This window comes from Plutella xylostella, chromosome 19 (genome assembly GCF_932276165.1).
Source record: "Plutella xylostella chromosome 19, ilPluXylo3.1, whole genome shotgun sequence".
NCBI lineage: Eukaryota > Metazoa > Arthropoda > Insecta > Lepidoptera > Plutellidae > Plutella > Plutella xylostella.
This window is the reverse complement of record NC_063999.1, coordinates 8,660,930-8,687,700: the sequence shown is the minus strand read 5'-3', so window position 1 is coordinate 8,687,700 and position 26,771 is coordinate 8,660,930. Positions and strand designations below refer to the sequence as shown.

The 26,771-nt window shown below is 36.7% G+C and overlaps 1 protein-coding gene across 3 annotated transcripts in view; it reads right to left on the bottom strand.

Moving 5' to 3' along the window:
• LOC105390967 (oxysterol-binding protein-related protein 9) overlaps positions 1–26,254 on the bottom strand; it is an 87,358-nt gene extending 61,104 nt beyond the window's left edge. Inside the window, exons 1-5 of one of the 3 annotated variants that reach the window (XM_048627560.1) lie at positions 26,037–26,254; positions 14,000–14,191; positions 2,565–2,693; positions 1,237–1,413; positions 177–254 (exon numbers count right to left, since the gene is read on the bottom strand). In XM_048627560.1, coding sequence (XP_048483517.1) covers positions 177–254; positions 1,237–1,413; positions 2,565–2,693; positions 14,000–14,191; positions 26,037–26,138 — 678 coding nt within the window. In that variant the 5' untranslated portion in view covers positions 26,139–26,254. Of the gene's footprint in view, positions 1–176; positions 255–670; positions 805–1,236; positions 1,414–2,564; positions 2,694–13,999; positions 14,192–26,036 lie in introns of those variants that run through there. The other 2 variants (XM_038105790.2, XM_048627561.1) reach the window with 2 other exon arrangements.
• Positions 26,255–26,771: the final 517 nt, after the last annotated feature.

The following is a 26,771-nucleotide window of genomic DNA, read 5'->3' as shown; positions in this document are numbered from 1 at the left end:
GCAGCCCATAGTCACGCTAATGAAGAAACAATATTAAAATTATATTTCCTCTCATTCGTATATCTTGAAATTTTATCCTTCCTTCTGACGCTTATACATAACCGCATCCATATTCCTATCGTTTCTTTATTCGCGCGCGCTACATCACTAATGTGTTCAAGTAGTGTGTATCTTACGTTGGCGTGGTCCAGTATCACTTGCCCCCGACTCTTCTCGATGGGGTCCGTCAGCTCTGACACTCGCGTGTCTAATTTCTGTAACATATTGAAAAGGGAACATTAACATTTGTTGTATGCAATCATATAGGTAGGTAGGTATTTAATACTAATAATCGACGTATTTATAAAATCTTCAAAACATCTCTTCTTTTGATGGGCTCCACATAAAACTATGGCACGTTGTTTCGCGACAGTATTCGTAGAACGGTATGCAAGACACGAACGACAGGACGTGGGTAAAGGCTTCCGTCGCCCACTCTTAATTCGACGCCGCGGAGATGTGCGCTCTTGTCGTACACTATTGTCCGAAATAGTGAAACGATCCATGCTGTCGGATGGGCATGTAAAGCAGTCGGTCCTGCGCCTAGCTCTCTGCAGTCGTGTCGGTCAATCCGTCCCATTGGCTACACATGAGGACATTACAGTACAGTAGGGGACGTGTGTGTACTGACCGAGCGCAGATCAATCATGATCTGCAGGTACTTGTCCGCCTCCGTCACGCGCCGCTCGAGGTCGGAGCGGCGCGGCGGCGGCGCGGGCAGGCGCGACCACCGCTCGCGGCGCCCGTGCCGGCTGATGGTGTCTTCTAGTGTCTATACAGTACAGTAGTTGGCTGCCTCTGTGGTCTAGTGGTAGAACCTTCGCTTCATGACCCACAGGTCCCGGGTTCGATTCCCGGGTGGGACCATCAATTTGTGTTTCTAAATTGTGGTTCTAAGTTTGGTTAGGACATAGAAGGCTGATCACCTGATTTCCGAAACAGTGAAACGATCCATGCTGTCGGATGGGCATGTAAAGCAGTCGGTCCTGCACCTAGCTCTCTCCAGTCGTGTCGGTCAATCCGTCCCATTGGGCTATGAGAGTGATGGAACAGAGAGTGCTCCTGTGTACTGCGCACACACTTGGGCACTATAATCTACTCCTGCGTAGATGGCTGATCTCAATTGAGATTGGCCGCCGTCGTCGAAATTCGGCTAGGAGGACATTACAGTACAGTAGCGGACGAATGTATACTGACCGCGCGCAAGTCGATCATGATCTGCAGGTACTTGTCGGCTTCCGCCACGCGCCGCTCGAGGTCGGAGCGGCGCGGCGGCGGCGCGGGCAGGCGCGACCACCGCTCGCGGCGCCCGTGCCGGCTGATGGTGTCCTCTAGAGCCCGCACCCAGGATTCGCGCTCGCTGCCGTCGCGGGCCTGAAGGATGGAGAAAGGGGGGATGAAAAAACGGTACGTTTTGGAGTAAGAATACCTATTGCAGATTGATAAACTGATACAGAGAAGAGCGTTAAACTTAAAATATATTTTATTATATTGGGTGGGACACAAATCCAGGAGTAATAGTTATCAATGCACCATTCTGGTTGTAGCTGGATAAGGAGGGCTGAGGACAGAGTGTTGTGGCACAGCTTCGAAGATGCCTTTTTCTAATTGTAATGGACGATTACATGTTAAATATGATGCATAATTGTATTGTACAATAATTATTACGGTAAAAAACATAGACCTAGATAATACTGGTAATACCGAATGACATTTAAAACAAAAACCCGACCCCGTTTCTTCATGAAAGCCACAAGTGGCGAGAACCGCTTCAAAGAGGCATTCATCACGAAAAACTTTGATATGAATGCTTTGGAGCCTTCTATTCATATCCCGTGGTCACACTTGACTTAAAAATAAACTTTTTATTACGTTTTTATTCATTTACCCCACGGATTTTAACGTAACATAAGCATTTATTATTTAATACTTACATGTGTAATCCCTAAAGGTGTAGGAAGAGGTGCAATTATGTGCAATTAGAACATAACTTAACTTTTCAACGCACAGCGTAAATAATAGCAGTCGCATCGCTATCCAATTACGAATTACAACACTATGCCCCGATGCATTCACAGATAACGCTCTCATATCACACGATCTGGTCTGTGATACGTACTAATTTATTGTATCCGTATCCGCTTCCACCTAGATGTATCTAGATTTATGACAGTGTTTTGATTAGGACGTGGATTCGTGGAACGAATGAATTTGTTTAATAACCACTGACAAAATATTGTTTAGATTGGTTGATTTTAGAAATATTAGCCAATTATTACCTACCTATTTAGAATGACTTTTGGATGACTCAAGAGATGATTTGGTGAGAAAAGACTAGGAACAGTTAATTTCAACAACTATTACCTACCAACAAAAGCAGAATTTAAATAGGTGAGCCCGTCTGGGAGTAGGTGTATATGGTCGCAATCCGACACACAACAATCATCTAACTTATTAACCCTCTTTTTGCATGACTCTTAAAAACTATGAAAACCGCCATCTAGCGGCAAAAAAGCGCAACTCACCTGAAAGTGGAAGGTCTTGTGGTCAACAGTGATGGTGAAGGTGGAGTCGTCTTCGTCGTCGATGCCGATGACGGCGGCGCGCAGGCGCACGCAGCCTCGCCTCACGCCTCGCGTCATCTTCTCTTTGGACTGGAATTGAAATTTGACTAATTAGTTCGCAGTTTTGTCACAAGATGGCAGTATTAATAAGGTTGGAAATCATCATTGGCCACTGCATCTTGACAGATGATTGTTACAGCGGCTGTGCATTTTGAGAGTCACATTGTTTCCTGTGACTGAAGAGTCTTATACGGGCCGTAGAGAATAGTATTTATAACATCAGTAACATCCGATAGATGGCAACGCTTATAAATATCCGTCTAGTTTTTAGGGCTCAGCTCAGACCCAAATCTACATTCTATTTTGATCCTTTACTTATTTACCTAAGTATAATATAAACGGAAACGGTTATAGGTTATGTACTTATTTATTATTACCCTGAAGAAATTAAACGTAACTTTCATTTCAAGGCAACCTTTAATTTATCTTTTCGACTGATTGGCACGTAAATTAACTTGCTAATTAGTCGCGCTGCCAACTCGTTAGGGAAGCTTCGCAATTTACAAGACGCCGACCTGCCCCCGTATTATGTAACTCCGAGTGGGGTTGGTTGGTATAAAATGGCTGACAACTTAGAGCATTATTAATTAATAACTTTTTACTGACTTATCTGATTTCACAAACGTTTATGTTGAATGTAAGGATATATTAGTAGGCTTCTTGCATATTTCTTTCACTAAGATTTTTGGTGTTTTCGGTTAATAAGTCTCTAAGTTGATACCAATTATCACCGGTTGCTAACTCTCAAAAAGTTACAAAATACGGGGGCTGGCTTTAGATAATTTTAAAAGCTTAGCAAAAGTATAAACAGACATATAGCCCCTTATTATAAAACGTAGACTAAAAATAGTTCTGGTTTAGAACCGGTTACAGTAAAGAGATTTCATATAAATCAGTAGCCAAAAGCCAGGTTTAAACTAGAACTATAATAATAATAATAATAATTTATTTATTGAATTCTTTAAAGTACAGTTTTAAATACGTGCACAATGATAGTTAAATAGTTTGTTAGTTTATTTTAACTTAATTAAAACAACTATGGTTAATGTTAGAATTATTTTAAAAATGTACATAAGCTGATTAAGGATTTGCTGTCGTCCTAGATAGGTTTACACAAAACCTGTATTAAGGAACAACAGGCCCGACCCCGTCTATCGGGGTTTAAAGAAGAATAACAAGGAATTGTACATTAATTTACAGTTACATTATTGATTTTTACAATTATAATTATGATTAATATTATATTATTAAGTTCAATTCAAATTCATTTAAAAGTACCGTTAAATTTATAAAATAAAAAAGCATGCAAGGATGTGTATAAATGTGTGTGTATGTGGGTGTGTGTGTGTGTGTGTGTGTATGTGTGTGTGTATATGTGTGTGAGCGTGTGTATAGTATAAGATAAAAGTGTATATTTATATATTTGTCCACTTGTAACGTTATAAAAAAACAAACATGCTAAGCATAACCACAGAGGTAGATTTCAACTTCATCGTAAGTCATCGGTAAAAGGTATTTTTTGATTATGGTTTTAGCTTCGTAGCGACTTAGAGGATGAATTGGGAGGGATGCATTTATTTTATTATACAAAAATGGGCCTAGGTGATAAAAAAATCTATTTGTGAATGCAAAATTTGAAGGTGGTAATATACATATTTTATCTTTGCGGCGTTTCTTTATTTCTGAATATGGTGTGACAGAATGTTGGAGGAGAATTGTGTTTAGGATGAAAATCTTTCTAACTGATAAAACCTGGACATTTTTATATAGTTCGGCAGTGGGGAAAAGAATTGGGCGGAAGGTAGCAATTTTAAGAATAGCTCGTTGGGCTATTTCCAGTGGTTTCAGTATAGTTTTTGCAGCCCCACCCCACACTGTTATGCAATATGAAATAACTGATTCGCATAGTGCAAAGTAAACCACGCGCAATAACATAGGTTTCGCTACATGACGAAGTGTTTTGAATACATAGATCAATTTACGAATTCTAGAAGTAACATGTTCTATGTGAAGTTTAAAATTTAGATATTTATCAACAACTACTCCCAAATACTTGATATTATCTGTTTGCAATATTTTCGGGCAGTTGCAGTGGCTTAGGGTACGATTTTTACATGTGTGTGCTTTAAGAGCTATTGCAGTTTTTGGTTGTGATGTTTGACGAAGGGAAAAAGTTATATATTTGGTTTTAGATGTATTTATAGTTAGAGAATTATAGACCAGCCAGTCGAGAAGACCATTAAGCCCCTCTTGGGCTACAACTTGAACCATCTCCCATGACTTGGCGGAAAAAGTTACGGCGGTGTCATCAGCAAAAGAGACAATGGTACCTTGGGGAAGATGCAAATTACAGAGATCGTTAATAAATAGAAGGAACAGGGTTGGGCCCAAGATACTCCCTTGTGGGACTCCGTATGAAATTGGCAGCTCATCGCTTATATAATCGCATACTTTAACAACCTGAGAACGTCCGGAAAGGTAGTCCTCAAGAAGTTTAAGTTGCTGGCCCCGAACTCCCATTTTCTCCATTTTCAGTAGCAACATAGGTATGGGGACAGTGTCGAAAGCCTTAGCCAAATCAACAAAGATAGTTAACACCTTTTTACCACCATTGATGTTTTCTACAATATTATTTATTAGCTCATGGACTGCATGGTTTGTTGATTTGTTCCTCCTGAAGCCAAATTGTTGACTTGACAGTAGATTGTTTTGTTCAAGGAAGTTGATGAGTCTATTGTTGATGAGGCGTTCAAGAATTTTCGAAAGAGACGTCAGGATGGCAATTGGTCTATAATTGTTAATATCGCTTCTGTCCCCACTTTTGTATATGGGATGTATGATAGCCTTTTTAAAGGAAAAAGGGAAAATGCCAGTGAGTAAACAGTTATTGAAAATGTGGGATAGGTACGGAGCAAGAAGTGGGGAGTATCTTTTTAAAAAAGTGGTTGAGATACCGTCATGGCCAGTAGCAGCATTAGGTTTCAGGGAGCGAATAATCAAAATGATTTCATCGGGATCTGTTGGTATTAAAGAGAGCGAGGTTTTTATGTTCGCATATATAGATTTTGGAGGGGTTATATTTGGTTTAATATGTTCAATATTATCTGCCAGTTTTTTGCCAATATTTACGAAGAAATTGTTTATAAAATTACACGAGTTTGTTTTTGAAGATGAAGTATCTAGAAGTTGTACAGGAGATTCTTTATTTTTCGAGGTATTTGTAATATTTTTTATGGATTTCCAGAGTAGTTTGCTATTTTTACCTGCTTTATTTAGTTCCTGTGTATCAAACTGTCTTTTTACCTTTTTAAGAATTTTTGTACAGAAATTTCTATATCTTTTATATGTTAGTTTAAGAATCTCGTTTTCAGGAGATTTCTTCATTTTTTTATGCATATTGTCTCTGTTACGCATACATCTAAGCAATCCTGGTGTGATCCATGGCTTAAATATTCTTTTGTTTTTTTTTATTGACTTTTCAGTACTATTTACCTGAATAGCCTGAGAAAGTTGTTGTACTATGGCATCTGTAGCTACGTTTGGGTCTTCAATAGAGAAAATTGGAGATAAATCTAGGCATTTCATGGTCTCATCAAGGGTGTCATAGTTTGTTGTCGTAATCACAGAGGCGGTAAAACAGCGAGGATATTTAGTCTCAAGGCATAACAAGGTGGCAAAGTGGTCGGTTACAGTTGTTTCAATAACTAGGGTGGTAGATGGTAATTTTGTTCGTAGTATGAGATGGTCGAGGCAGCTGTTTTCTCGTGTAGGTATGGTATGAGCTGGTAGGTAGCCATGAAACGCAAGGTTTGTGAGATAATCGTGCCTACGTGAATCTTTTGTCGTAGTTTCAATACCGATATTAATGTCACCAGTTAAGATTACTGATTTGAACGAGGATAGCGAGGGAAGTATGTATTTTAGGGATAGCAAAAAATCATCAATATTTTCATTTGAAGGGGATCGATAAATACACACTATGGCTGTAGATGTGCCCAACTTAATAATGAGGCCAGATGCGCACTTATTATTGAAATTTATCTCTTCAGTGGAGGAGAGGAGACTATCTTTATAGTCTTCGTTTTTTATAAGGGTAATACAATACAGATTATAGGCGTTTCCTGAAGAATAATTTATTTTATGATAGGTATTTATAATGTAGTGGTTGGTGACCCTGACTGCAATGTCGAATGTTCCGGGATCGACCCCCGGCCGGGGCAGATATTTGTTTAAACACAGATATTGGTACTCGGGTCTTAATATATTATTATGTATTTATTATGTTTCTATGTATGTATTTGTGTAGATATATCAGCTGTCCGATACCCATATTACAGGCCTAGTTTGGGGTCGGATGGCCGTATGTGAGATGTCCCCACATTATTATTATTATCAATGAACACAACACGAATATCACATGTATTTGAATACTACATTATTCTGCTTTACTGTTGTCATTATGTTACGTAGTATTACAGCAAAGTACATATATCAACAATGGCAATTATGCAATGAAATCCTGTATGAATGCAACACTTGTATAATAAATAAGGTATAAAATGTAAGGTAATAAAGTGAGGTTGATAATTCATGTACTTATTAACGTCATAATCAAGCTAAACTTTGCTAACTCATGCCTAACTCTCTCGCTATTAGAAGTACCTAGTAGATAGTTTAGACATTTATTGTACAACCGTCATCACAAAATAATATAAGGTTTACAAAGTCTTTAACTGAAAATAGTTTGCTATTGAAAATCCGGGATAAAACATAACCCGCATAAGTATTATTATTATTAAATTCTTTATTGCACATAAATTTATTTGTACATAGGCGAACTTAATGCTAAAAGCATTCTCTTCCAGTTAACCTTGGGCGTTGTGGAGAAAATGATAGGTAGTGAAGTATGTTGATAACATCATTTTGATATTTTGTTCTGGACTTTAAAAATGAAAACAAAACTGACTACCTACCAGATATACAATTTAGTTACTTTTATTACAGGCAGGCGACCCATGGCTTTAACACTTCCGTGATTCAAACGAGGTGTCTTGACCCAACAACTAACGGACGGACGACAGGACAAAATTGCAAATGATATGCATTTAATCAAAATACCTACTTGTAATATAGTACGGCCAACGCTTATGGGACAGTCGAGCTAGCATTTCGAACTAACTCTTACATTACGGTAGTTTTATTTTTTTATCACTGTCAATATTGTTTGGTCAGACAACAATAAAAAACTTTGTATAAACTTTCTTATTAGTTTACTTGTTATATTGTTTAGGGAGTGGTGGTTTGATGTGTTGTGTTCCATTTTTTATATTATTTTGTGAAAATGGATTTGATAAGGAGCGCGTATAATGAAGTGTTTTATGAAAGGGCAGGTAAGATGGTTCGTTTTTTCCTTGCACCAAAACATTGGGATGATAATAAAAAAATGTATTAGGTATCATGTGGTTGTACCTTGTTATATAATTTTAAGGATGGACTACCTGAGATTTTTAAAAAGGTAGACTAATATGAATACTTAATGCAATATACGTAGTTGGCAGAGGTTAACCGAAAGGGAAGGTAAGTCAGAAGGTAATCATAGGTACTTACCTACACAATTACTCGAAAACCTAACCTAACCTTTTTATGCTACATGAATGGCTTAATTTAACACAAAAAGTCAACAAATTTCGCGGTTCACTAAGGTACCCACTAACTTTTTATGTAGAGACAAAGAAAAATCATACATTTAGCGAAATAAACGACTGCCGCTCCCGAAGCCAACCCTTCACAGAAAAACTTCTCTGAAAGAGCGAAATAAAAATAAATTCAAAGGTGCCCATTTCTTTTCCGCAAAATATAGGTGAACTTTGGCCTTTGGCGCTCCAATATTTATACCTCCGTATACAAACTGAAATGGCTTTAAGGTAACGCGATCCGACATCAGAGAAAATTAGATTAAATATACCGCTACTTGTGACGAGCTGGGTGAGTACTTGCGCAAAAATTGGGTGAAGCTCATTTATTATATTTAATACGTATTCGGGTTTCATGGACGGGAAAAATTATGGGTAAAAAATATTTGTGTTTTCCTTCCATTCGCTTTACGTTTTCTGTTATTTAATAGAAATCTATCATACATATGATATCTGCTAGTAGGCATAATAAGCAATCAAAGACACATGACAAAAGTATAGTATCTTGGACACAATAAAAAGTACCTTAAGTAAGCGTTTGAAACTGTGTATTCATAGGTATTATCAGAGAAATCTATAGACACAAACTCGACGAATCAAACTTCTCAACCTCTCCTGGGTACACGCAATATGCCTCCCGATGCCTCCCGGGCTAAATCGAGTCAGAATTAACTAAGGAACAACGCTGCCACTTACGAGGACACAGTCCAATAATTCCAAATTGATATTCCAACTTTCGACCAGAATCAAACCTTAAACAACACCCTTAAACCTCATTACAGACCACCGCGTCAAGGACTGGCTGTTCATGACGTCACCAGTGCCGCTCGCCGCCATCATCACCTCCTACCTGATGCTCATCAAGCTGGTCCTCCCGTGGTACATGAGATCACGACCCGCGTACCAGCTCAGGACTGTTATCAAGTGGTACAACGTGGTCCAGATTGTTGCTAATGCTGTCGTCGCTTGGGGGGTAAGTTGGTATCTTTAAGATTTTGTTGTCAAGACTAGTGCTGAAGGCTGGGCATGAAGCTAGCTACGTGTCTAATGGTGGTAACACACACTTCGATTTACCGGAGAGGTATGCCTGTGCAGATATACCTGCTGAGAACTGATGACTGATAGATAAATTCACGAATTCCCAAGTCATCGAACAAAACGAAAAGAATACCGATCACAAATTCCATTTCGCCAAAGTTCAGACATCTAATATCTACGGATATTGATCTCGCTAATTGTTTTTAGATCACTTTGTTTTCGGTAAGCCGTGCGTCTTTCCATTAAAAATTATGACGTTCGAATCATTGAAAGTAGGTTGCTGCCTACAAGTTCGAGGGACAAACCTCTCGCGGTCGAACGCAGAAATGAACATCAAATGGGGTAATGTGGCGTGAAAGGAACCCGAGCGAGCTGCAGGCTTGACATAGCCACCAAGGGTCACCAAAACAAGTTATATTTGCTTTTTTTTGGGTAACCATTAAACCCGTAGCAAATTATGCTGTAGATCTGCTAGATGATTCGGCAAAAACATCATCAACGAGTTCGAGATAGATGTCAATCAATGTCAATGTCGTATGAAAAGGTTATATTTTGACGTTGTCATTTTTGACATCCACTTTGAACTCGCCGATACTTTCCTCTTACAGAATCACCAAGCGGTTCTGACGAACAAGGTGTTTCATGAATAGCCCATCCTACAGTACGCCACTCTACCTTCCGAGTCCTGCTGATCTAACCACGGCTCTATATCGTTACATTAAGTGCCAATTTCGCCATAGTCAGTTATCTTACCGACAGGGATTAATTTATAAATTGAACGTCATCTCCCATATAAAATTCATGACAGATGTGTCAAAAGTCAACCACTACTCCCTGGTTATGCTATGCTAACCGACTATGGAGAAATTGGCACTAAACGTAGCAATCGCATTACAGCTCTAGTTCAGCTTCAAGTTTTATGAAAAGATAGAGTTGTGTTCTCTCCTGTGTTGCAGTTATTCGTGTGTGGCGATCGTGACTCGTGATCAAATTATATCGCATAATTGGGCATCGAACTGCCGAAATACATTAAGCGATAAACCAATCCATGTGCCAAAACCAAATTACCTACGGATTCATGATTATTTTGATATAATGACGAGTTTTATATTGGAGCAGTTTTCTAACTGTAATAATGAGCATGAGATTACAAAATGGATTCGCCAAAGATTGTTTTGATTGAATTAAACTGACCTAATGACTACCAAAAGTTGTTCGGATTACCAAGAGTAGTTAAGTACCTGCCTCCTTTAATGTAATAACGTCTAATTGAAATAAAATAAGATCGTTACACATCTAGAATGTTTTCTTTACGTATTATTGATCAGTGTGATTACAGATACCAAGCAAACCTACGCTAACTTTACAAAATTTGCCAATTAAGTGATGAATGGGCGACCACTTTCCCCAATCAATCATTATTGGATATTGAATCAGCCCACACATCATTTAATTCAATTAGCGAATTTGTGTAAAAGTTATTTTGAATGGTTACTGGCAAAATTCAAGTAGGTTCATAAGTATAGACTTTTGCCACGTTAATTAATTAAAGACAAGTCGTTAAAGCACAGAAGTAATAAAACTCGTTAACGACATGTAACATCTTGCCGGCAGGCACCTTCTTCATTCCTTACTTGATCATTCATCATCGAACGTCAAAGATTCGTTTCCCAAAAATCCCAAAACCCATTCCCGCCATCTTTTTTTCAACGCTCAACAAAAAGTTTATTAACCATGCCACCTCTTTCCTCTCCAGCTAGCGACATCTGGTTGGACCACCACGTACCACTTCGGCTGCATGCTTCCCGACTACTCAGACGCGCCTGAGGCCCTACGCATGCTTCGCTTCATGTGGTGGACCGTGGTCCTGAAGCTTCTAGAACTGTTCGAGACGTGCTTCTTCATTCTACGGAAGCGCGACAGGCAGGCGTCGTTCCTGCATGTGTACCACCATATCGGCACGCTGGTCGTGGTGTGGTCCGGCTGCAAGTATGTTGGCGGTATGTTGTGTTTTGTTTCTTTATGCTTTTGTTTGTTTTGTGCCTCGCGATTGTTCTTTAGGGGGAAGTTTTTGTAGCATAGGTAGCAAAAAAGAAGGAAGGTACTCGTAGTAAAAAAAAAATTGAATAATGGGGAAGAAAACCAAGTGAAACTTTGGCAGCACCAGCGAGAGTGGCTTTCTGGTTCTGACCAATTACATTGTTGGGGAGAAAAAATTGCGACTGAACCAACCAATTAGAACTGGGAATAAGGCACAGTAAGCTTTTAAAATAAATAGATTTTAAGGATAAATACGAAAAATATACGCGAGCCATTCTTTAGGCTCTAGGGAGTTAAACACTTTCATTTATGAAAATCTTTGTTAGACTTGAAGAATAATCACTTTTATTTGAGAGTTTGTTCCTCTTACTCTCCCGTTATTGCGTGAAAAATGGGAAAAAAGAAAGAAAAGCCTACCAAATCCCAGCTGGAATAAAGAAACGGCTTTGTTTAACGATTTGGAAGTCGTAATTTATGAAGCCTGCTGGGAAGATTATGTCGGTGACTGATCGCTAACAATATTAGTGAAGTAGCTATAAGTACTACCCATACAAAAAAACTAAATGTAATCCTAGGAAGTGTAGGTAGTACGTACAATGAGCAGATTGGTTGGTCCACTAACGATGCATATTGCGCTAAAATCACTTCTCAAATGAACCAACAAATTGAATTTGCCAGTCACTCTCCAGTTGAAGACTGCTTTGCTAATTGGATTCAAATTTCATTGAAAATGGTGTGGCCTGCCATAGCGGACGCAATTATTACCATTTTAACATAAATGTTACTACATTTTGCCCGTGCCACAAGCCTTCGTCTTAAAATCTCTAATGCTGTGTGTATATTATAGAGCCTAGAATATAGTAATCAGTTACTATATTATAGGCTTGCATCCAGCATTCGGCATCGTACGCATCGCATTAAGTATTCTTTGTAAGTATACAAATTCACACAAGTGCGTCCACTTCATCGACATTGCCGACGCCGTTTCTTTCAATATGTACGATACCGATATCCACCTTAAGAAAGAGCGAAAGTGCAGCCACCTATCCCTACTAACTGATATCATATTACAGAGCATAACACTGGGCCACTCTCACAGGTATCGTTTATGCAATGCGCAGTCATAACAAGCAGACTTCGTTACGGTCACGCACTAACGAAGTTGAAACCTAGCCTAGGCCCTTTACCTATGTATTCAGTGAAAGCTCGGCACTTTTTTATATAGGGTGTTTCAAAAAGGGTATACCTACTAAGCCGAAAAGGGGTGACTCAGGGGGTCATTCTGAACAACTTTAGTAAATAAAATAAAAAAACAATCATAACTAGCTTACCTGATAGCTGATCTATCTTCTAAACTACATTCTACTAGTGTAATAGATAACTCGGGCTCAGTGACAATAATACAATAGAACCTGGGATAACAATATCGAATAATATACAGTCTGTACACTGTACAGTCAGCTAAAAGTCTGTATACGGATTAAAATAGATAAACATTTATCCGGTGTCGTATAAGTGTAACGAGATATACGAGTACCTATAGATATTATGCAGGTATAGCTTCTGATTCCCGTAATGACAAATAAAAACCAATCACGATAGGAATATGGGTTCAAACAAAACATACCTCAAAAGATATACTTACTGTAGATTCGATGGTGTGTTAGAATTTTTTTCAGCTCATTTATGTGGTAAGACCGATACTGTTTCAAGCTTTATTTTCACTATGTAAACATGTTAAAGATGTTCGCAGCTGACTGTACAGATCTAGGCTTTAGTTAATGTTATCTGAACTATTTGATGCCTGAAAGGGGTACGATAAACGCATCTGTACCAGTTTACAATAGTTTATTTATGGCCGGCGCTTTTGTGAAAATATGACGCCACGGCTTGAAGCGGTTGTCAGTGGCTGCAGTATTATTTTTCCATACATTTTCTTCATCCAAAACGCTTTCTTTCTAATTTTAAGCAATAAGAAGTACATTTATTTCGAACACACAAAGAAGCCACACAAAAATAAACATGTAAAAAATTTAAAAAGTAATCATAAACTGTGCATGAGTGTTGCCACCCGGTGCTGACACGGGTTCTATCTCAGCTTGATGCTATGGCAGGCCATGGCCCTGGGTTACGACTCACGTTATGCTAGAACCACGCATCGGTTGACAAAAGCCCTACTGAAGCCATACTGAAAGGTTTAAGAAAAACTACGATTTCATATAATTTTGCCTTAAAAGATACCCATATTTTTTCGGTAAGTACCTATATATAATCTGTTTTTTTGTTAACTTGATAAGTGCAAGTGAGCATAAATATGATTAAAATCTTATCAACGATGTCTAAATAGGTGTTATCGTCGATATGTGTACAGTGAACGTAACTACTAAGCGATATAGCCGTGCAAATAATTCACAATATTACGACATTACAAAGAACCTACGTGCCAAATTATGATTTTCTAGACCCATCGTTTAGGTTGCTAGTTGATTCTCAGTCAGTCATTCAGGACAGAAAATGTTATATAGATAAAGATAACTCAGTGCAATAATGAGGCAACGTACTTACAAACATCAATAAATTAACGGGTTTCGTTTGTCTTCTTATTCTGTGGACTATATTTATCATTATTTTGCCGAAACGATTGTTCTGAGCAATGAGCGAGGGTCTTGGGCTTCTCTTTAAAGTACTTATGTTGCCTGGTCTTGGGCGGCGCGACCAGCGAACACCCTGGGGCTTTTCCGAACTATTGTGAATTACCTGCCGGCAATATTAAACGTGTAAACTTAAGGTTTGGTTGAGTAGTTCTTTTCCTCAGTGACTGAGCCTTTGTGAAATGGTGGCAGAGTCATAATCTTGACAATCAACAATTTATTCTGTTGACCTAATTATGAGTTTCTTTGGAATGTTAAATGAAAATCGGATAAGCCGTTTAAATTGGTATGTGTTAGTCTCATAATAGCCGAGTCGAAGACTTTTGAGTTGTATATTTTTATGCCGGGATTCCTATGGAAATACAAGATAAACTAGCAGGTAAACATTATAATCATCACGACCCATCACGTCCCCACTGCTGGGGCACGGGTCTCCTACCAATGAAGGAAAGGTTTAGGCCTAGTTCAACGTTATAATATTAAATAATAATATTAATAACACACTACCAAACGCTCCAGAGCAATTTCCTCAGCTCCGTATTGTTATTTCCTGCGTCTGTTCCTGACAAGATGTCGGGCATGTCAGAAACATTTACAAAATAAAATACAGGGTGTTGAAAAAAGGGTATACTAAGCCGAAACCAGCATGTGCAGCATGTTATATCTAAGCCCGAAACAGAAATCACAATTTCAAAATTCGTGAAAAAAAAATCATTTTCTATAGGAACTTAGTTGGTCACGTGAATTTTTACTATGGAAAATGATTTTTTTTCGCGAATTTTGAAATTTTTGCAACACCCTGTATTTGTCATGTAGGGTATAGGTAAGCGTTATTATTTTAATATTGAAAATTTGCGAGACATCGTAGAAAACAACAGTTGTCCAGATATGATAATGATCTCAGAAGAGTTTCCCACTTTCCGCCATACGCTCTTTTAAACATCTTGTATTAGTAATAGGGTTATTAAGTCGTCTAATTAATCAGTGACTGTTGTTTCCTATCAAATTTATTTTTGCCTTTGCACAAAATCTTTTTGACTTAATTTTAGCTGAATAACGGGAACAATTTTGAAGTAATCAAAAATATGATTCATCATCTATTTCTCATCTCAATTTGCATGCTAAATGTACCGATTTAAATTTGATCATATTAGGTTACCAAAAAACAGTGTAATCACATGGTACCTACTAATAATGGTATGTTTTATTGTTGCAGTTAAGTTTTGATTACCTGACTGTGCACCAGAATTTCACAAGCCGTCAAGGTTGTGACGAATTAATAGCAATAAATAATAGCATTAGTACACGAAGCGTGCACTGATAGGTTTAATGGGTGTATCATTAGTGCGGGTAACATATCATTATCACCGGCTGGACGCGGTGGCTGAAAACATTTGTCTTCAAACAGAGACTGATCCTTTGTAATTTGTAATGGTGGTAGATTTTATAAATGAACTAATAATAGTATTTTTTTATGTTGAATACCTATATTATTATTATATTCTATTCTATTCTTTGAGTAATGGCCATGGGGAATGTGGGACAAACTGACGAAGCGGAGTAACAATAACAAACATATAAACTTTCATTTGTATAATGTTAGTAAGATGTACTGTCATGTTATTTTAGTAACCTATGTTTATCAGACGTGCTGGATTGTCAGGTTAAGCACCATATAAATTAGGTACTCAAAGTTATATTAATAGGGCAGCAGAAACACTTTAATTAATGGGCATTTAACTTGTAATTCCTATGAGGGCTAATTGAGCAGGCAGGCTATCATTATTGACGGCAATAATTATAACCTATTTGTCACGTTTAATTCGGACTACTATAAGAAATTCATTCTGGGAGGAATGAGAGCACTTCTAGTACGGTCATGTGCAGAGAAACCTGACCCACCTCTCATAGTATAGTCTCTACATATAAATGAATTTGAGGGTAGGTACTGTGTAGCAATAATGGAATACTTTTTCAACACAAGTATTATGCAGCACGAAATCTAGATTAGAAGGTATTGCAGAAACAATCTAGGGGCCCTAATGCGTTTTTAATAACATCTTAATCCGTTTCATTTATGCCTATTTGTCAACACCTACATACAGCCTTCAACTGTCGTGTAACTGGAGAATGCCCGTGCAATTACGTGGGTGGTCTGAAAAGTTTCCGACCTAACATAGATACAAGATTTTTTTTCTTAAAATTTATTTTTATTCTTCTACATAGCCTGTAAAACAGTAATTAGGCGGCGCCAAAACACGGATTTGGGTATTTCTTAAAAAAACAAAAAAAAATATTTTTTTAAAACTTTTTTTTTATAAATGTTTTTGGAAAGTGTATTGAAAATAATGAATTTTAATATCTTTAATCAAGCTTAACAGGCTTTGTAGAAAATGAGGTGTGAAAGTATGGTTGTGACAAATTAAATTAAAATTCGTTCCTTGTTTAAAATTCGACTTTATGACTGAGGGCGTAAATCTCATTTTCAATATTCCAAATCAAAGTTTTCACAGAAATAAAATTAAAGTTTGTGCCTTCAGAATAACTATATATTTTTTTTATTAGGTAGTACGTCACATCCATGTTCGACATGGATGTGACATGTTAAAACATGTCACGACCATGGCCTCAGAAAGCTATGGCTGTGACTGCCATGGTTGTGACATTTTCGCACCGTGCCTGACATTATTTTAAAATTCGTCATTATTTTTGCAATTTGTTACTTTTATCTGTAAGTACATTGTTTAAGTTATAAATTACGAAAAACAAACTGACAATACAGTTGAGCTTACCTTATACAGGGTTATTGGTAAGTAGACCGGATCCTTTCAGGAGGTGATAGAGGAAGGCATTTCCAGTCGATTGAACCCAATAATGCATTATCCTAAACTTAACCATTTTTGAGATATTTAATATTTAAGGTTTTTTAAATTTTTGCCAAAATTTTATGCTTAAAACCGAAAATAAAAAAAACTAGCAACATTTCAATAATTTTTTTGGTTGTTTTGCATAAGTAACACCTTAATAAACTAATTAAAATAATCAAATGTGCACTATTCGACTTAAATTAGACATAATACCTCAAAATAGTTAAACATTTTGAAAAAATATTCAAAACGCAAAAATAAATAAATTAAATTAAAAAAGATTTTCATATGACATTTTTTTGTGCACTTCAACTTAAAAACATGGTCAACTAATAAGCTTTCAAACAAGATGATTCAATACCAAATCGATTAAGGTATTACCAAGATATGGCCAAAACAACCAGAGAAAGCGGAGAAAACTGAGCAGGGGTTTCCATACTAAAGTTAACAGGACTGAAAACAATCACACTTTTTACCTTTAAATTGGGCTAATTTTGATAGTTTTCCTGTTGAATTTTGTCCGTCTGTGCTGGTTGTTTTGGCTATATCTTGGTGATACCTTAATCGATTTGGTATTGAATTATGTTGTTTGAAAGCTTATTAGTTAACCATGTTTTTAAGCTGAAGTGCACAAAAAAATGACATATGAAAATCTTTTTTAATTTAATTTATTTGTTTTTGCGTTTTGAATATTTTTTCAAAATGTTTAACTATTTTGAGGTATTATGTCTAATTTAAGTCGAATAGTGCACATTTGATTATTTTAATTAGTTTATTAAGGTGTTACTTATGCAAAACAACCAAAAAAATTATTGAAATGTGGCTAGTTTTTTTTATTTTCGGTTTTAAGCATAAAATTTTGGCAAAAAATTAAAAAAACCTTAAATATTAAATATCTTAGAAATGGTTAAGTTTAGGATAATGCATTATTGGGTTCAATCGACTGGAAATGCCTTCCTCTATCACCTCCTGAAAGGATCCGGTCTACTTACCAATAACCCTGTATAACTTGAACACGGTCTGGACAGGTTAAGAGTGTTAATTTATAAAAAAAAAACATAAAAATTATTATTAATTTACACTCCACCATTCATGCCGGCCAAGAAAGGATAGGTCATACAGTGTTGATATAGCAGAAAAATATATAGTTATAGCAGATACATGTCGCAAACTTCTACCCTTTTTTCAAGTGTAAATATTTCGAGTCACGGCTGTGACAAAAAAACATCAGACAAACTTTACGAAAGGTTTTGGTTTAAACTTACTAAGCTAAAGAACATGAAATATATGTATTGTGATAAGTTAATTGCATATAAAATGATTATTTAATGTTTTTTTGTCTGAAAAAGCACCAATTAATTCCAGAAAAATATTTTGTTGAGTAATTCGGTGAGCGGACATCGCACGGCTGTGACATTTTGGGGGGCATATTGAAATCTATTAATACAAGGCTTATGTATTTTAATGCATAATTAACTTGCCTGTATGATAAAAAATATGATTTACTGTTTTAATTCATACCTAACAACTATGAGTGCGCCCGGCTAGCCGATTCTTACGTAAGACAGTATTTTTTATAAGAATAAGAAATACCCATTTATTGCGCCTAAAACTGCGCCAACAGAGCATTGGAAATGTTCATTCGAACACGTCGTTGGTCTGACGTTAGCAAACGCGGCAGCCAACGCGCGGACAGCCTTCTCATGCCTAAATCTTGATTTAATATGTGATAAACACGTTTTCTGGACATTCTCATTGCCTCTGCTATCTCTTTCACTTTAATACGGTGGTCGTCTAACACCATTTGGAGAACTTTAGCGATGTTATCGTCAGTAGTTACAGTTTTAGGACGTTCCGAACGTTCATCATCTCCGAAGCTCTTACGGCCACGTTTAATTTCGGCTGCCCAAAATTTTACAGTGGTAAATTACGGTGAAGAGTCCCCGTACACAGAATCTAACTCATCTTTGATTTGCGTAGGGGTATTCCCTTTCAAAAACCAATATTTTAAGACAGCTCGATACTCGATTTTTTCAATTTTCACAGAAATGCTCACATCGACTCACTCAAACGACTGTAAAAAAAAAACCACGCGTCAAAAATGGCTGAAACTTTGAAGTGTTGCTGTCAAAAGATGCACAGTTACATTCCCTGACTTTAAATTGATGTGTGCTTCCATCTTCACGTTGAGGTCGGAAACTTTTCAGACCACCTACGTATATCCGTATGCAATGAAATACTTCCACTCACAAAATACCGACACGAAATGACCCTACTTTTTAAAAACATTTTATTTAAAATTTGATCAAAATATTTACCTTTTCAGTTGATAATATTCTGATGCGCTGTTAAATGTACCTACTACAATATAGCAGATTTGTTGTATTAAAAATTGAAACTAATCGCAACTAACGAAAAGTTTGGTATCCTTGACGTGCGCGCCCTGCGCCCTGTGCTAGGCCTTCTGAAAGTGTCAAGTGCAAGTCACACCTTCCTATCGGGGGAAAGAATTCGATGTACTGTATAACAAGTTATTCAAACAGATTGTCACGACACGGATTCACTCAGGTGTTGGCGATATTGTTCCGTTTTCCCCACGAAACAAGGGTGATTGTGTTTACATAGTGTAAACGTGTGTCTTTGTGTTTTGGGAACGGAATTGAATACCGTTTTGTTATTGGAAAGGCGACTACTATGTTTTGTAGAAATTGACTTAGTCATGGACATAATGAAGATAATGTAGCTTCCCCATATTATCTACCTACTGGGCATCCACATATTCTCCTAGCCATGAATCCCATATGAATATAATATCTAACTTACATTCGTCGTGTATGGAACTCAGTATTTCGCGATACGAATGAATTAATAAACACGTCTGAACCGATCAGGGAGGGTTGCTGAATGTATTCAATTATTCATACTGTTCAAATTAGACCCCTGTCATCGCAACGTGAGTGGTACCTACGTAGGTAGCTACTGTTTAGCTGAGCTTATACTTTTGAACAATCTAAAGGCAAGTAGTCGGTGATGGCGAAACAACCTGGATAGATTTATGCCGGAATAGCATCAGGAGATCGACAATAGAGACGTGTGGAATAAGCATGGGGAGGCGATTACGTTTGCCCATCAGTGGTACACAAATATAGCTATATAAAATAAGCAGTATAATGTACTTAGGTACGAATGTAAGTACAGTCATGCATATACATATATAGTTTCCTGACTTTACCATCACAAAACAAAGGACAGAAGATGTATCCAGTTGATAAATGTTAACTACAGAATTGTGAATGTGTATAATTCCATCTTTTGATGAGTAATAATATAAAACATTAACCATCAAAATAATATACCACTTCATACAAGAAGACGTGTGTAATTAAATGACTCTACATCGAATAATTAGTGGATTAAAATCAAATTGCTTACCTATTAAATATTTTGAGTATATTAAACATATAAGTACTCCGTATTTAAAGTTTATAATTATACATTTTAAGCAAAGTCACGCTGCGCTGGTTTTTGAAACGTTTCAATTAAGTATTGAGTAATAAAATAATACTGAGAAAGTACGAAATCTTTCAACAGATTATATGTGCACTCGTATCAAAAATGAATAAAAAACAACACTGACTGCATAATTAAGAGAACGAAAGTTTACCCTAGGCGGGATTCGAACCCGCGGCCCAATGCTCTAGTCTAGATCTAGTGTTTGTCACCGACACACTAGGAACTCCAGAAATCTGACTGGTGACCTTTGTCTCCGTCAACTCTGCTATTTAAAAACGAATCGATTTAGGCCTTCAGTGAAAATAGGTCGTGTTAATTAGACTTCAGTTCCTCATACTAGTAATGGCTAATATATTTTAAATAAGAAGTTTAGCGTTAAGGGCCCGTACAGGGTGACGTGCCCCGCCAAATTTGGGTTTTCAGTGCTCTTCACACAGCACACGCAGTGACATGCACACATGTAAGTTTGCACAGTGGGCACAGAGTACCTACATTTAATTTTGGGTCGATAAAATTTTACTCGGCAACTTTATTGACAATTATTTTCAAGTAAATTTTGGGTGATTTTAGGGTAAGTATAATTTTTACTTTCACTCTTAGGTACCAGGAAAGAGTAGAAATTAATAGGGGTGCCACTTTTCTCCATACTCGGAACCCGATTAGCTTTCGCAAACAAATGTTGTATTTACTTGTAGAAAGGTAACTATAGGTATTAAAGTGTAGATAATAAGTTTAGGACATCCTCCAGCCAACTGAACCCCGACGACAAAGCAAAGTAAATACAGAGTGTCGCAAAAACTCGTAGAACAAAATTTCAGAATGACCCCTTGTCTCACTCCTTTTTTGTTTGGTATATACCGCTTTTTCAATACCTGTAAGTATATTTTTTGGTAGCAGCATAATATTTTTTCTTATTTTTAGGGTTTAGTACCTCAAAAGAAAAAAGCAACCGTTATAGGATCTCTTTATTGTCCGTCTGTCTGACTGACTGTCTGTCACCGCTCTTTTTATCAGAAACGGGTAAAGATATCAAGCTAATATTTATGGGGAGTAGGTACCCCAAAAAAAAATTGGGGTACTCCCTCTCCCATACAAGTAAATTGGGCCTGCTATTTTTTCTGGTTATTTTGATGGTGTAGGTAGGGTATCGTTGAATAGGTATTTTAATATAATAGGTATAAAAAGGTTAGAATATAATTATTTTGCTTCCCTTAAATTTGGGGATAACACCATAGACAAAACCTAATTAAAAAAAATTATTTCAATAGATGGCGTGATTTTATGTTGGGTAACTCAGAATAAGAAGTGATGATATCTCAGAATAATTATGGTTAATGGTGTTATTCAGCTGAGCACCGAAACCGGCGGGACACTAGTGAAAAGTGGTCATGGAAATGCACCAGGGTAGACCCTGCTCCTAGAACAAGGTATGAGTTTGTGATGTGTGTGCGTGAAAAACGAGGATGGAAACTTTGAATATTTTCTTGATTTTGGTGCTAAGCTCGTCGATCAATCATGCTCTGTGGCCTTACTGTCCACAGCTCATGCTGAGCTGGTGCCGTTTCGACACTCCGGACAGCAAGCCGTTGTGCTATTGTTTTGTATTTTGTCTGTATTTTTGTTTTTGTCTCATGTTCTATTTTTTTGTCCTTGTTGTTTTGTATAAGTATGTATAAATTTTCTTTAAATCTGTATTTTTCTTTTTGTTGTTGTTGCTGTCTATGTGTCGAATATATGTATCTTTATCTTCAAATCACGCCATCTATCATTGGTTTTTTAGTAGCTACTGTCTATAGAAGAAATTCCGTCATTTACAATTTTGGAATTTATATTTATTTTAACATTTTCGTGGAGAACCAACAGCATTTTGTTAATAACTAATTATTACTTATGAACAATTATTACTTATAACAACTTGATGCCATTAACAGAATGAACTTAGTAAACCCAGTTAACCTAACTCATCCAGAGGAAACATAATATATCTTTCTCTCTCCCTGAAAAACATACTTAATAGCCCAAACTCGATGCTTTTAGCTATTAACATCTTCGAAATAAAATTGAGTCACCACCGTGTTACTGCCTTCATCAGATCCTCACGAGTCCATACCTCAACCAGCACCATGAGACTGTATTTTTGATCCCTAACCTAATGTTCCTGCGTATTGTCATCACTTAGGTCCATTCGCTATATTCCTGCTCCTCATCAGACCTTTAAGAGACTGTAATGTCACGAGAATATTGCTACCTAATTTAATTTAATGTATTGAATATACTAGAAGAATTATGCTTCCTCAATTTCAAATCAAATTATGTTGGTGTCATAAAAGTTGAAAAAGTGCAATGACAACCAATGTGCAGTGATTTTGTATCTGTACACGATTAGATCGCGAGCTGTCAGTGGTGCCTAAACCGACGTGACCCTTCTTTGGAGGCCAGCGGCCGACTGAGTCAAGCGTCACTTGTGTTTATGATTTTATAACACAGAAATCCGCCATAGATATTTGTATGAAGATTTGAGGGGAAAAAATTGCTCAAGTTTGGGATTAATTTACACAAAATAAGTCTGTGTTTATTAAAAAACAAGGTATTTAGCGTCTAGTCCAAGCATTTTACTTTATAATATGATAAAAATCATATGCAAATTCTTTATAATTACGACACAGTTGTTACAGTACGGGAGTGTGATTTTCTGCTTTTTCGTGATATTCTGAATTTTATTTACAGTTATCCATAAGCATTTACTTGAATTCGAATCATTCAGCGCCTAGCTAGACTCTTCGACTACCTGTGTGATTTTTTTCAAGGTTGTAGAGCATCGTTTACTATATAATTCTATGACAATGCCAACCCTCGATTCCCCCTTGCCGACCCTTAAAGCGACATGGATTTAGGAGATCATAATTTCAATATTTACCTATAAAACTGTAGGATTTTTTTTTTTAGAGTTGAATAGGTTTTAAATACTTAAAAAAGAGGGTTCTAAAAATTGTTGAAATACCTATTTTTTATGAGACATTAATCCTTAGATTTTTATGTACTATCTTGCGGGTAGGCAGGAATGCATTGCTGTACGCAAATTTCGACAGTACTTTGTTAGTGTAGATTCATATGTATTTGAGGGCGGCATTATTTTTATTCTAGCTGTTCCCGCGAGCTTCGCATCGCCTTAAAAAGTCTTCCCGTGGGAATTCCGGGATAAAAAGTAGCTACGTTCTTTCTTTGGTCTAGACCATTTGTATACCAAATTTCATTCAAATCCGTTCAGTAGTTTTGGCGTGAAAGAGTAACAGACAGACAGACAGACACAGTTACTTATAATATTAGTTAGGATTAGGATTCCTGAATTTCTGGAGTTTGAAGATTTATTTTTAGTAAAACAAGAACTATTCTAACCTGGCCAAAGTACATAAAGAATTTCAAAAAATTCTACAGCTCATTTTAGGTGTATTATCGCAATGGTCCGCAGACCCTTAACTAAAGTATGAGCCACGGTTCGGCATTCCAAAACCATTAGTAACTGCCTGGGCATTGGCATTTGATGATAAATTGTGGGGTCGGTCTTTCATTACAGAAGTACGTTCTGTTCTCGGTACTACTTTAATGGATACTGAGAATGTTATTTGTAGGTAGTAGTAGGAACTAAGCATATGTACTATTCATATTATTAAAAATGACCTAGATTTTTTATGAAAATATAATATTTATGATAAATTTTATCCATCAGCGTGTCCCGTCGGTGATAACTATGAAAAGTAGTGATGGTGAAGACCTAAGATAATGAAGTACGGTTTAGAAATGTAGGCATATCAGAAATTAGGTAATTCGTAATATAAAACTCAAGTAACCGACATAGCATAGCTCTTCATTCTGAAGAACCGAAAAACAATTTCTCAATTGGAGACCACGAACAGTCAAGCCTAGAGTCTAACGCCCCCCGGCCCGCTGAACTTGACAGGGTGGTAGAGGCTGGATGAGGAAGGCCGAGGGCAGATTGTTGTGTCGCTTGTTGGGAGATGTCTATGTCCTGTCCAGCAGTGGAATATTATGGGCTGCTAATAGTGATATTTATATGATGTACTTACATCACTAGTTTGAATTCAAAGAGAATCTTACCTCAAAATCATTACTACAAACTGCATTGAGTCTGATAACCAATTGTCACTAAACTGTTTAAAATATTTTATAGTTTTGTACACAGAGGAGTTAGTACAATTTTTTTCTCTAAAATACTAAACACTATACCACATAATACTCTACATTACAGGTGGCATAACATCATTCTCCCCGCTGATCAACAACAGTGTCCACGTGATCATGTACAGCTACTACCTGGCGGCAGCTGAGGGAGGGCCAGCACTGAGGGCTGCGCTCGGCCGGTGCAAGAAATGGATCACCATACTGCAGATGGTATGTGCTTTAATGGATATAGTCTCTATGTATATAGGAGCACAAGGACAAAGGCAAAATTCTGCAATGCATATATTTTTCACTGAGCCATTTCTTGATCAGAGTTTTTTTTCTTCATATAATATTCTGAACCAAAGTGGTCAAAACAGCAGTGTTACTGGTTTTGTTAAAGTGGGCAAAGGATTATCATGTTTTACACTGATAGATACATCATCCTAGCAAGGAGATGTGAAGCTTGCATAGAGAAGCTAGTGTCCACCAATGTGGTATGTTAAAAAAGACCAAGAACAACCATTACTTCATGGTGATTAGAGAGTTATTAGCACACATCACACACTTTTTTACAAACCACATTGATGCATAAGTTACATTATCACAGGTTAATAAATTAATAATCTTGTATCATGTATTGTATGCACACTTATATGTCTATAAATTTATTATTCCAGGTCCAGTTCACACTGATGATAGTGTACAGTGCCCAAGTGTTTCTGCCGAGCTGTCCCGCTCCCCTCGGAGTCACCTATGTCTACTTCCCCAACGTCATACTTGTCTACTACTTATTCTACAGATTCTTTAGAGAAAACTACGGAAACAAGAAAACTGTTAAGGCTGATAAAATTGGAAATGGTTCAGATAAGCAAAATTAGAGTTTTTGTTTGTGTATTATTGTTTTAATTAAGCAAATAATAATTCTGTTTTTAGATTAAAAAAAAAAATTACTTACAAAAGAGCTATTGTTAATAAAGTACAATTGCAAAGCAAATCACACATAAATTGAATAAAATATAGGTAATAAGTTTAAACTGCATATTTATATACTTAGGTAAATAAACTTGAATTAGGTATCATGTTAGTTTGTTTCACTCTAGGTAAACAATTCTCATTTGGACAGGTGTTGTGAGGTAAAACATGAAATACAATCGAATAACAACACTTTATCTCAGTTTCAAAGAGGTGTTCCACAATGACATGACTGTATGTATACTATATCTACCTATCCAACTTATCGGTCATACGATACAGGAATCAAGATAATGATACCGGTAATTCGACAAAATATGATCGAATAAACTTGCTGCCAAAGCTGTTGCGTTGTTTTATTACGTTTAGAGCAAAGGTTCCACTGTAATTGGCACAGAAAAGCAGGGAGTCACTTACCGTGTAGTAGGAGAGTAGACCGGCATTATCGTCGAGCACGAACCACCGATACTGCCACCCTTTCATCACATTTGTCCATTTACTTAGAGAACCCTCCATCATGATTTATAAACAAAGTTACACTAATACATGGAAAGAAAATAGAACTGCGAATTTATAACTTCGACAGTGACCCGACGTCCACCATAAATGTTTGACACATTACATTTGACAACTGTCGTGACGTCTGACAGGTTTGATTTGACAGTGACAGTTGTTGGTGTTGCCAGAATTTCACTTAGTGATGGGAAACACATGTCGGGTATCGATTTGTTATGGGTTATGGAAAAGGTTTGTTCGAAATAAAGTGTTCATGTATCAACAATAATCAAAATCATATTATAAATAGGTAATCTTTCTCAGTAATAGAAGTAATGTGGAAAAGTCTTCATGAAAATAAAGGTAATATATTATATAGGTAGTTTATAGAGCTGCTATAGCTGAATCGCCTGATATGTTACCTAACTGTAAATCTTAAGATAATAATATAAGCAAAAGTTATGTTATGAGTGTATGTATGTATACCTACTTTGATAATATGAATAAATAAAATATATTTGTATATTTAGAAATAAATATGATTAACCAATATTATTATTCCAAAATAAAAGTGATGGAAATATTTGAGGTGTTCTTATATTGCCTTTATTTATATACAAATCAGAGAAGATTTATCAGTTGTTTAACTATTCACAA